General features: G+C 39.1%; 1 protein-coding gene across 1 annotated transcript in view; it reads right to left on the bottom strand.

Moving 5' to 3' along the window:
• The window catches only part of LOC139478939 (holocytochrome c-type synthase-like), a 34,469-nt gene that overhangs the window by 16,101 nt on the left and 4,561 nt on the right, over positions 1–13,807 (bottom strand). Inside the window, exons 3-5 of the mRNA XM_071261638.1 lie at positions 11,699–11,849; positions 10,056–10,176; positions 8,605–8,688 (exon numbers count right to left, since the gene is read on the bottom strand). Of these exons, the coding sequence (XP_071117739.1) occupies positions 8,605–8,688; positions 10,056–10,176; positions 11,699–11,849 (356 nt within the window). The remainder of the gene's footprint in view (positions 1–8,604; positions 8,689–10,055; positions 10,177–11,698; positions 11,850–13,807) is intronic.

Below are 13,807 nucleotides of genomic sequence, written 5' to 3'. Positions count from 1 at the left end.
AATGTTTGCTGTCCTCCATTGTTTGATGTCCTCCAATGTTTGCTGTCCTCCATTGTTTGATGTCCTCCAATGTTTGCTGTCCTCCATTGTTTGATGTCCTCCAATGTTTGATGTCCTCCACTGTTTGATGTCCTCCAATGTTTGCTGTCCTCCATTGTAGGATGTCCTCCATTGTTTGATGTCCTCCTATGTTTGATGTCCTCCATTGTTTGCTGTCCTCCATTGTTTGATGTCCTCCATTGTAGGATGTCCTCCAATGTTTGCTGTCCTCCATTGTTTGATGTCCTCCATTGTAGGATGTCCTCCATTGTTTGATGTCCTCCTATGTTTGATGTCCTCAAATGTTTGCTGTCCTCCATTGTTTGCTGTCCTCCTATGTTTGCTGTCCTCCAATGTTTGATGTCCTCCAATGTTTGATGTCCTCCAATGTTTGCTGTCCTCCATTGTTTGATGTCCTCCAATGTTTGATGTCCTCCATTGTAGGATGTCCTCCTATGTTTGATGTCTTCCAATGTTTGCTGTCCTACATTGTTTGATGTCCTTCATTGCAGGATGGCCTCCACTGTTTGATGTCCTCCCTTGTTTGTTGTCCTCCATTGTTTGATAGGATTCCTCTATTGTAGTGAGTTAGTGAGTTGGGTTTAACACTTCTTTCAACCATATTTCAGTTACCGCATTCGACGTAATAAGCGCCCAGCTCTAATAAGCATCCACGGCGATATTTGGTAATATATTGGCTTGTGATCAATCCCAATTTGCACTCGTTCCGATTGATCAATGTACACAAGACTTATTTATTCGAGTATAACACATACTCTAGTGTTATATGCACCCTTAATTATGGGCAATTAAATTCTGGAAAAACATATCTGTAGTACATATACATTTTAAGCTGTCAGCATAAACCACGGAAATTACGTTTTTAAAATTTTTCACCAAAATAATATTCTAATAAGAGCCCCCTATTTCTAATTTTTAAAGCGCCCTGGGCGCTTATTACGTCGAATATGGTATATCAAGACATGTCAGCTTGATGCGAGAGCAAAGTCTGAAGTGATGCAGGTTTCAGAACGTTTACCACCTTGGTAAAACCCATGAGAACGGGTATGGTGCTGACAAACCTAGAAACATTATCAGCGTGAACCGGGATTCCAACCCACGAGATTTCTGGTGTGCCCGGGGGATGCAAATTTTCTCAGTGAATGGCGGTGCCTTAGACAACTTGACAAGCATGGGTTGATGTAGACCTACTCTAATTCGGATCTTCACAGGTCAATTTGTGGAGATACATGCAAACATAAAGTACTATGCCACTACATGCCATAGAAAATGACATAATAGACAATGTTTTACCAAAAAAAATGAATGCTGACCTTGACCTTTGACATATTTTCATGAAATTCTTTCCAATGCCGGGAAACATTCTAACAAAAGGTATATACTAAGTTTAACGGTAAATGCATGCATGTTTTGTGTGCCTTGTGCCCAAATAATTCCCAAGGCCCATGTGGAATGAGTCCATTGTACGATATCCTCTAATGTCAATCATTTTTGTGGCACGTTAAAGAGAAAGTATGATATAATTACTGATAATAATTACCTCAAAGGACACATTTGCTGCTGTAAGTTTTACCAAGAAACATGTACAAAGAGCCATACTTGTCATGGAAAGCAAGCCCCAGATAATGACAACGAAAAAACCACGATCTTGACCCTTTGACTAAAACATATTTTCAAAACTGACCCCCATCCATTAGAAGGTATATATCAAGTTCAATGAAAAATGCATTAATTCTTTTTGTGAAAGTGAACCACAAACCTTATCAAGTCATTTCAATGTGGAGACCTTGAACTTTGACCTTTTCAAGACATGTGCTAAAGGAATTCCTCAGGGCCATTTGAAAGTCGATGGAAGAATATTCTCTAATAATGTCAATAATGTTTGAAAAGAAATAGTTGTTTGAAAACTGACTTGCAAAACTGTAAACCTTTATTATTTGTTTAATTTCCCGGGGTTAGAGGAAACATAAACGAGCATACACCAGTCCCCAGTGTCATTCTGATATCCTTGCCTGAGGTTATCGACTGTACAGGGAACAGTTCTGTGCAATTAACCTTCTGTAATCTCTGGACCATATTTTAATATCGATCCAGCCTCAACGCCCCCCAAAATGCAAAACTCATTACGTCTCCACATATCCAATTATAAAGGCCGTACAGGGGTTATAATCACTGACATTTACTAATATATTTACTAGGCATCACTGAGATGTCAAAATGAAGTTAGGTGTAAGTCACAACAGACCATGAAATATTTTCATGAAAACATGCCGAATCTGCTGATGCTTGATTGAGGTGCAGGACAGGTTAACATCCATAATGATATGAGTCATACGTTCTCACCAGCAGGGGTACAGGACTTGACCAGCTAATAGGCTTATATGCACCCTGAGACCAAAGTAAGGGTGAAACTATACACCGATATTCCGATGCATTGCGATACTTGACCCACGAAACGATACACGTGGGCCTATTTATCGATACGCCACGATACGGAATGCAAATCTTAAGTACAGTGTATTGCACCCTTCAATAAAGCGCTAACTTGGTAATAGCGTGCAGTATGTATAGCTCCCAAAACATACTTACATTTTTAATAAGTTCAAGTTTGACACTGACACAATGTTTTTACTCCATCATTTCTCGTTTCTCCCAAATCATTATCAGCTGATCACAGCGAGCCGGAAATATCAGTCAACAAATCCAAACTGAAGTACACAATTCAATCTGATTATTGTACTATCTGGTTATAAAAATGTTTTCGGTGTATATCTGGACTTGTATTGTTTACATTAATTTTGGCGAAATTGTGTGTGAAGTGATCGGTAGATCCCACAATTCCCCGTTATTTACAGCAACCATGGGCAGATTACCCCTATTGACGCCATGAAACAAACTTTAGTTGCCAAAAAATGGATAAAAATATTAAATGTTAAATGCCATACTTTGACTCGTTAGAAGTCATATTTGTGTCAACTTGACTATTAATTGCCAACATAATATTTTTGCAATTGAAATACGTGTAGCACTGGAAGTCCCTACGGTGACTGGTCAAATTGTTCCAAACGTAAAAACATCCTGCAATAGCAATGAAAGTTCCACATTAATGGTTCTTATAATTTTTTAACATATATAGTAAAAGGTGAAACTAAAGTAACACGATACTGGAATAGATTATTCCTGATAAAACAATAATGCTAGATATAATTGATTCCAACCTTCGCATAAAAATTCTTAGAGTTGTATCATTATGTACTTTTTAACTGAATCACTGGTAGATTGAGAGAAACATGTGTACAGCTGATCGCTATTTCAGGCTTAGTTTACGAGAGACAACACAAGGTAATCTTAATTGCTGCATATAAAACAATGCCAATGAGAGCAGGAAATAACATTTTAATGGTAAATCATCGTGTTGAGTGATGTCTTATTCAAATTTCATATTTTTACTGGCCAAATTTGTAATACATGTTCATTCACCTGAATTCACAGAAGGGACACTATGTTGTTTTTTTAAAGCTCATAACACCCAATAATATTCTTCTACACTTTGAATTATAAACAATTCTAATCTTTTTTTAAAACTCTGAAACGTACATTGTAGATCGTGTTAGGTAGACAGAGCTTGTACTGTTGTGTTGATCATCTATCTACCCCCTACGACCCCACCTGTTTAGACTCCAAGGTGCGAGACATTGTTAGTACCCTGTGTGCATCACTGTCACTTTACAATGTTGACATTTTAATTTTTCTGAAAAAGAACCTGAAGTTGAACTATTCAGACTGTGAAGAACATGAATTTTTTCTGGTGTTTGAACTTTAAAGTTTTTTGTTGTTTTGAAATTCGAAGTGTTTTGAAGGAAAGTTAGAGAAAGTTCCACTTTGAAGCTTAACAACTTCAGTAGACATTAATATAAAAAAATCTTGACTGTCCCAAAATCATGAAAGATCCAATCCTGACATGCTTGAAGTCTTGAAACTTAATAAATGCTGGAGTACTGGGGTCATTTATCTGTTTTGTTTTGTTTTACATATCGTATCATGACCAGAATATCGAGAAACGTATTGTATCGTGACCTTTCTGTATCGTTGCAGCCCTAGACCAAAGGTCAAGGACTGGACACCCCGGAAAAATGGCACATGTAACAGATTTATCACGACTTCACATGTGACAGACTTATTTTCACTGAAGTATATTCTGAGATAATCAGACTTTCAGTTTTGTTTCAACTCAAAGTGCCAACAGTTACTGACAAGCAATATTCAAGCTATATAACATTTGTCCGTACATAATCGAGTCTGGACCAGACAATCCAGTGATTGACATCATGAGCATCCACAATTTGGATATGATGACAAGAATCAACCAAATCAGCGAGCCTGACCATCCAATTCTGTTCGTTGCCTCTTACAACAATTATTGACCCTACCAGTAGCTGGTAACATTATGAAGTTGTTTTGAATCAACTGTTCATCAAATAAGGTTGACAAACCTTGGATTTACCTAAAATTCCAAACTAAGTGCCGTTGGCAAAGAAATTGAGAAGAATCCATATTTTGTTCAAAACTTTAAGACTATTTTAAGTTTTTTTGGACCACATCTGTGACAACCCAAGCCACAGTATTCAGTGGGACAAAGTCCAGCCCTCACCACCAACCACAAAGACTTCAAAATCAGAAAACTACAAGAAGCCATCAACATCAAAAGACTCCAACCGTCAATCAACTGTGACCAAGGCTATTACATACCCCTGGCGTACCATCAGTTCATCAAAGACCCCAATCAGCCATAATCCTGTTGTTTATATAACTGGCTTCTAGGGCTGGGACGGGTCCAAATTAACTACCCGGGTACCCACCCCCATATTACCCGACCCAATCCAGGTACCCGCTGTAGGTATCAAGAGGTAGGTACAAACTGTCCGATTGGGAAAAGTTTGACTGTAGCTCTGGTAAAATGTGTTTAGATACATGTATGAAACGATCTGGTATATACACTGAAGTTGATGGAAGTTTTATTTTTATTCAAACATATAAAAGTTGGAAGGAATGGGCGTAGTGGTCCGGAAGAAGTGCGAACATAAGTCACTTGTAGTTTAAACAGAGTAATAGATACTTTTTGTCATTAAACACTATATCACGTGAATAACCACGGGTCCGGGTAGTCCTGTGGGTACCCGGGTCCTACTCAGTACCCATCCGACCCAATACCTGAGTTACCCGTCCCAGTCCTACTGGCTTCATCCTTGTTTGTCACGGACTTCACCGATGACGGTCGTTACTACCCTTGTGTGTACATAACAGGCTTCTCCACTCCTGTATTACTACATCTGAAATCCACTCCACTGTATAAACACTGCCTCCTACCTGTATAGATACTTGTCAACCATACTCTGTATATCACTTGCTTGATAACAGTGTTAGAACCTACACCGAAATGCGTTATTCATTGTAATAAAGTTGTTCATCCATAAATTCTTATCCTTACTAAATGCCCATCAAAGAAGTTTTTTAAAATCCTTTTCCTAAATTCAGAGTTATCTTAACATTGCATTAAAGCCTCTTTTAACTAAGCATTAAAGACTATTTAATACTAATATATATTTGGATTCCCAGTTGTTGGACTTTCATTTTGTGGAAGCCTTGGTGGCTGAGTGGGTTAGATCGCTGACCTTAAGTGTGATGAGGTGCCTCACTCTGCCAGTGTGGGTTCGAATCCCGGACAGAAAGTACCAGAATGTTTACCTTACTGAGAAATTGTGATCCAAAATATAACATTTGTTACATTTGACTGCTTTGCAAAAGGCATTGTGTACTCTCTACATAATGAACTACCCTTGATAAGAAAAGATCATGGTGATTATGATAGCATGAACACACTGATCCAACCAAAAGGAACTTTACAAACAAGGTATGTTGATTCGCATAACATACTGAACGTATTCATTGTTATGCTATCATCTGTTATCAACTCCACAGTTAATAGCATACCTCTGCAAATGATAATAATTACCCTTATAGCATTGTTTATTACTTTAACAACAAATATAAGATAGCTACGTGATAAATCGCAAAGAACAATGAAGAAAAGCATAGTTTATTTCACAATAAAACATTGTTCTATCATGATGCAATTTCTGGAGATTTGAATATGCCAGAGCTCCAGATAAGCTGCGTATCTGCGTAAAATACTCATAAGAAATGCAGAAATATGCAGTAAAATAAAATCCAAGCGTATCAAATACGCAACAAACATTACAGATACGCTTCAAAAATACAACTTGTGAGTATCATCTAAATATTGTGAAGTAACCCTGCGTATTCAATAAGCAAATCAGCAACTTATTTTGAAATTATAATGGGCATTCCGTCAATCATGCTTATCTCCACGATTACAGTTACATCATGATCATTTGCCATCACACTTTCTTGTGGAAGTATCGAGGTATTTTTAAGTCCTATAAAGCTCTTGAACCCATACGAATCCAGTTTGCAGGGACCAGATGAATAGTTTTTTTAAATATTTAACTTAAATACCCACATGTCTAAAAACTTGTGGGTAACAGAAATTTGAATACCCAGATAGAATTACTGATACCCAATGATTTTAAAATGCATGGGTAAAATACCCACAACATCAAACCTTATCTGGAGCTCTGATATGCGCTCGCAACTTGATGACATCATATATTGGAAGACCTTATTTTTTAGAAGGAAGTGTCTATTAAGTTGTTTCCCATAGATGCAGTTGGGCTATGCAGATAAACGTAGTGACCAAACAATCGCATCTAAAAGAGGGAGAGATGTGACAATCGGTATACGTGAGGATTGTGAGAATATGCAGGAAATAGCAAACTTAACCCATCTGCTCGTAAAATGGACCTGTCCGACATTTCCGAAGTCGTATTCTATTCAGGGAGTCATCATTTCTTAAATTGGGGTAAATATTTTTAAAGCTTGTACGTTTTCTCAACATCCTTAAAGAGGCTGTACATAATGTTGTTATCTGATACAAGAAATAAAAGCCCCTCATGGTTTAATCTCCTTGCAGTGTTTTATTGCATGATAAACAACTCCCACTTGTCGTTTATTTCTTAAATAATCCAAAAAATAACGGTTGATGAGTTGTCAGTGTTACAAAGTGTCATTTGATATCCTCATTTTGTACAGAACTGTGTGCAACATGTTCATGTAAATAGAGGTTATCACGCTTGTGTGTTTGGGGATGGTAAATATCCTGCATTAGGAATACACATTGTATTTTGTGAGCCTTGGCGAGCTAAATACATAGTGTTTATTCCTAATACAGAATATTTACCATCCCCAAACACACAAGCGTGATAACCTCTTTATCATATAATGTCATTCTTTAATTCTGTGCTTGAAAATCGCTTTCCCTCTCTCACAAACATTACCTAAACATTGCAAGTTTTCCTGGAAAATATTTATTACGTCACAGGGTAAGTGATGTGTCAGTCGGACAGTGACAGTAGCCAATATAGTTCCAACTGAAATCTGTTTCTTATACAGTGGCGAAGCAACAAGTAAGCAAACAACAATTGTTTTTAATTGCCTTTTGCGGCAATCCGTGGATCTGTCCGCTAGAGTAACTGCCCTTTGTCACAGGGAAGCAACACTAACCGTAGTCTATGAGATGTCACGGCCACATTCAGACGTTGTTGAGTCGGTCTGTCCTGTCATAACGTTTAGCAGTGTAGTCAGATGTACACACAGCAACAAAACGAAACAAGGTAACAATTCAAACATATTTCGGCCAAATCTCACTATTTTAATTTGTGGAGAAGGTTTCAAGCCACAGAGGTCTATAAGCACAGATATAGCTACTGATCCCGCTTGGCTAGGGCCCTCGCAAAATTGTTTCGAAATTTATATCTCCAAAGTTGCCAAAACTTATAAAATGCCTTAGCCATGTCACAATTAGACACTGATTGTCAGTATATTAGACTGTTCTTTTGATAATAATAGCAATTAGTATACAGTACAGTAAACTATGGTTATAACGAACTCAAAGGGACCACTTATTTTAGTTTGTTATAACCGTTGTTTGTTATAAGCATATATGCAACAAATACAGCTAATATGTACAGCAAATGGCCGGAACCAAAAAAAACCCATTTTGCTGTATCAGTCAGTTCATTATAAACGTGTTCATTATAAACGTAGTTTACTGTACTTTGCTGGTGATCCCGAGACATGTTAGGATCCGAGCCCATTTCACAAGGAGCCAAATTCATGTTTCAGTTTGTTCACAGAGGAGTGAATTCATATTATTACCTGTCAAACCTTTTTATAGCACAACATTTTACGGAGCATCATCAAAGGTTTAAAGAAAATAATAGAACAGAAATTAGGCTCAGCATTTTGAACACAAATTGTCCCCAAAGAGAAGGCTGCATGGAGATGAGTTATTACCTCCTGAGATAAGAATATCCCCCAAAAATATGGCCTATGGCATTCAGAGATGAAATGGGATTGCACTCACACTGCATGAGTATAGATAACCCTGTCCTTTTTACCACTTACCCAAACCAGCTCCGAATCCTTGCTCTAGGGGAAAACTCTTTCGCTTTGCCACCAAACCTCTTCAACTTTGGACAGTCACACTGCCTGAAAAGACATAAACTCACTTGATCACAACATGACATTTCTGAAGCTATTGAACATGAAGGCCTGGACAGTAGCAGCAAGTTTGCAGTGCAAGGGAGACAACTCTTGGTTATGACCCTAACAGTAAAAGTTCCTCATGTATCATCTTCCTCTTATGTTTATTCCTACTGCCTGAACCCTGCAGGGATTCCAGGTCCCAACAGTCCCCAGCAACCTATGCCAGTCTCAGTCTCCCAGTGGGGATTCCAGGTCCCAACAGTCCCCAGCAACCTATGCCAGTCTCAGTCTCCCAGTAGGGATTCCAGGTCCCAACAGTCCCCAGCAACCTATGCCAGTCTCAGTCTCCCAGTGGGGATTCCAGGGCCCAACAGTCCCCAGCAACCTATGCCAGTCTCAGTCTCCCAGTGGGGATTCCAGGTCCCAACAGTCCCCAGCAACCTATGCCAGTCTCAGTCTCCCAGTGGGGATTCCAGGTCCCAACAGTCCCCAGCAACCTATGCCAGTCTCAGTCTCCCAGTGGGAATTCCAGGTCCCAACAGTCCCCAGCAACCTTTGCCAGTCTCAGTCTCCCAGTGGGAATTCCAGGTCCCAACAGTCCCCAGCAACCTTTGCCAGTCTCAGTCTCCCAGTGGGAATTCCAGGTCCCAACAGTCCCCAGCAACCTATGCCAGTCTCAGTCTCCCAGTGGGAATTCCAGGTCCCAACAGTCCCCAGCAACCTTTGCCAGTCTCAGTCTCCCAGTGGGGATTCCAGGTCCCAACAGTCCCCGGCAACCTATGCCAGTCTCAGTCTCCCAGTGGGGATTCCAGGTCCCAACAGTCCCCAGAAACCTATGCCAGTCTCAGTCTCACAGTGGGGATTCCGGGTTAGAATAGGTCCCAACAACATATGCTGGTCATGAGAGGCAACCAAATGGATTGGGTGGTCAAGCCTGGTGACTTGGCTCATGGAAGGTCAACATATATCCCGACAACATGGATTGATGTTCACAGTATTGATCACAGGATTGTCTGGTCAAGACTTGTTTATTTACAGGCCCCCATCATATAGTTGGAATAGTACTGAGTGCGGACTTAAAGAAACAAACAAGCTATTGCCTGGAGAAGTCCTGTGTCACCTTCTACTACGTGATCAGTTCTACTCACATCACACATATTCACACACACTCAGCAGTTATACAGTAACAAATCCTATCTGTACAAACAGTGGCAAGAAGAATATTGATTTGTTCCGATGCCTCTGGAGAAGCCTGCTCGCATTATACAAATCCCTGGAAACGATTTCAGAAAATATCAAAACAAAACAAATTTTTACTCAAGCCTTGATGCATAAAGTGATGTGTGACTTTGTTGTGTGGAAGGACCGACCTGGCATGCATGGCTTCCCACTTGAGCACTTCTTCCCAGGCTTGCTCATTGTTGGCATTGTGGATGTTGATGATGTGATTCATGTCTTCAGGCTTCATGTTGTCATCCTTCCATCGCCATCCTGCACACAGACAGATAATCAAACATGGCCATCCTGCACACAGACAGATAATCAAACATGGCCATCCTGCACACAGACAGATAATCAAGCATTGCCATCCTGCACACAGACAGATAATCAAGCATCGCCATCCTGCATACACAGACAGATAATCAAGCATCGCCATTCTGCACACACAGACAGATAATGAAACATGGCCATCCTGCACACAGACAGATAATCAAACATCGCCATCCTGCACACAGACAGATAATCAAGCATCGCCATCCTGCACACACAGACAGATAATCAAGCATCGCCATCCTGCACACAGACAGATAATCAAGCATCGCCATCTTGCACACAGACAAATAATGAAACATCGCCATCCTGCACACACAGATACCTAATCAAACATCTCCTTCCTGCACACACCGACACATAATCAAACTTGGCTATCCTGCACACACTGTAGAGGTTAGAAATTGGCACTAGTTCTATAGTCCTTGTCAAACTGCCCAATAGTAAAGGTAACGTAAGGACTTGTAGAAATTGGTTATTTTTAAGGGTTTTGCTATACGTTATAATTATAAGGACTAGTAGGCTAAAACTGTTAAGTTCTATCACTGCGGTAAAAAATTAGGATAAAGCAATGTTTCAATTTTCAATCACTGCCCACATGACCTGATCCAAATGCAATGAATGAGTCAGTTTCTGCTAGAGTTTTACAATCACTCAGCCTGACAATGTTGTTACCTTTCAATCATGCAATAAAATCTTATTGTATACTTCTATAAGGTGATGATTATATCCAGACAAGTGATCATCTTCCCAAGGCAAGGGAGTTAACTCACCATAAACATCTAGTTTTCACCCTTGCTGAACTAGGCTGGAATTATTGAGTTACATTTTGCTGGACAAACAAGTCTATATATAGTCCAATCATCAAAACAGAGTGACAAAACCAACATTTGGTTCATAAAATTCAATGCAGATTTTGGTTGATTGCAGGATTTGGAGAATGTGGGTAACATTAACTGGGCGTTGACATAGATTTTTCGAATCTTTTCATGTTTTTAATAAAGGTGTTCGAGTGGTTTGATGCACTTTGCAAGGTAAGAGCTGTTTTATTACAATAAAGAAGATTATCAATCAGAACGTGTTGACTGGGTGCTGCATTTTGTTTGAAGCAAATGCAAGTGATGTGATTGGTCAGTCGGACATATAAGGGACCTAACTAGTTATAGCCACTGGAGGTGCTACAATCAATCCACGAAATTCAAGCCTAGCTCGGCAAGGGTGGAAACTGGACTTTCATATTCAGTTAACTCCCTTGCCTCGGGAAGATGATATGAGATTTAAACAAAGTGGTTGATAAGAACAACCCCTTTTCATCCGCGCCACATGGAACATGGAGAATTTCAGGCAAAAACAGCGCATATTTAGTATCGCATTACGTTTGGATACCTGAGATAGGTATCGAGACATCTATACAGCCATAACATTCCCACAAAGGCAGTCATCTGATCACAAAGCTGCTCACCCTTTCTGAGCATAGCGTTCCAAAACATCTGTTGAGAAGGGTAAACCCAGTTTTCATTTTCTGCGCCAGCCTTCGGTATTTTGGACGTAACTCGATCTGTGGGCAGGGAAAAGGGCTGGTCTGGGGCTGGTCTCTGGTTTGGGGGAGGCATCTGAAACAAGAAGTCTAATCTGTTGTTAATGCTGTCATTAATCAGAGAGTTGGTCTTTCTTGGCGGTCAGCGAGCTAAGAACAATCAACTCCTGATGACATCTGATGCTTCTGATGCAGTCATGGTACACGTGTACTGGTAGACCTATTCCGTGTGTATTGTAGTGGTGTAACGATAAGTTGATAAAGTACAGCAATGGATGCAAGGCCCATGACACAATATATCGCTTTACAACCCCTGTATCATAATACATACGACACACTATTCCAAGTTATACTGGTCTTAAAACACCTGAATAAAAACAGAAACTGTTCAACAACAGCCAGGGTTTCACAAGGCGCAGAAATGTGCGTCCAGTACACACAAATGCATAGAATGGACACAGAAAAATTACATAATGCGTACAGTAATATTCACTCAATCTCATTAAAATCAGATCTTAGTTCTCGCTGTGGTCAAACCGACCTTTCGCGAACTTTGACCGACCAATAAAATGACTAACAAGAAGTCAACAATAGCCAATCAGAAGGCAGCTTAATCGACTTTTACGGCACAAGTTTCAAACTGGCGACTACGCTTCGAAAAATATTTTCACATATACTTGATTAAAAAATTAAAAACTGAACAAAAGAATATCCTGGAATGGCTAATACAGGGTCTCCAGTCTTAAATCCCATAACTGGAATACCCTGTGTGTGTTTTTTTCGAGGTTGCACGTCAAACATCACATTACAACTGTCACTTTCATGATCTGATAAGCAATGCTCTGATTGGTCAGATGAAAGGTAATTTTTTGTGACAAGAAACATATATATGTCAAATAATTAAAGTAATTATCAAATTGTACAGTACACTACACAATTCTATTGCTTTACAGGACCCTCATATTTCCTGTAAGGACCCTTGACATTTACTACTGGGGGTCCCCAGGGCCCTGAGTTTTGTCGGTCAAGGTAAAACAATGAAGAGCATTTCCCCCAGTGGGTATAAACAGCATAACATTAACAGTGTCCTCCAGCCTATATCAGTATATGTTTCTACCCTACAACTTCCCATCTTTGATCTCTGGAACTTAAAAACAAATGATTCAGGGTTGTGATTCACCTGCAAAATTAAGGAATGTCAACTGATGAAATAAAGGTACAGAAAGGGGATACGAATCCTATCACACCCATAGTATCAGTATACATATTATAACGTGACCCCACCATACTGTTACACCTCTCGATTATTTTGCATTAGAATCGAGTGATGTTATAATATATTGTGATATCGATGTATCAGTTGGTAAAATAATCATTTGCCACAGAAACATTTACATTTACCATGGTTAATACTGGTGAACTTCAACTTTAAACACTTAATGGCTCATCCAAGTATACATTTAGAACTTAATTCATCAATTGCAGGTCTATATAGGTAATTAATTGTATTATGAATCAATATATTGATGCATCGTGATACTTTTGAACCAATATATCAATACTAAAATTTCCAATCAATGATAGGATCTTGCGGGTATGAGTACATTTGGAGAGAGCAACATGTAACAGTACCAGATCGTTTCATATATAATTTAAGACAAAGGCTAAAAGATATGTATTTTCAAAAGTGGTACTCTTCACTAAACTTACATAATAAGTTAAAGCATTACACCTGTTTTAAATCATTCATTCTGACCGAAAAATATCTTTTGGATATAAATGTTAAGAAATTCCGAACAGCACTATCCCGTTTCAGATGTGGTTCTCATGACCTTCTAATAGAAAAAGGTAGACATTTAGCGATACCAAGGGAAAACAGATTGTGTAAATATTGTACTTGCAAAGAGATAGAAGATGAATACCATTTTTTGCTAGTCTGTCCATTGTATGCAAATATCAGAAAAGAATACATACATAACTATTTTTATCTGAATCCTAGAATAGACAAATTTTATATCCTCATGTCATCCCAAA

Source organism: Haliotis cracherodii, unplaced genomic scaffold, assembly GCF_022045235.1.
Source record: "Haliotis cracherodii isolate W230 unplaced genomic scaffold, xgHalCrac1.p SCAF_4, whole genome shotgun sequence".
Classification (NCBI taxonomy): Eukaryota; Metazoa; Mollusca; class Gastropoda; order Lepetellida; family Haliotidae; genus Haliotis; species Haliotis cracherodii.
Note: the sequence above shows the minus strand (reverse complement) of the source record. Positions and strands in the feature narration are given on the sequence as shown.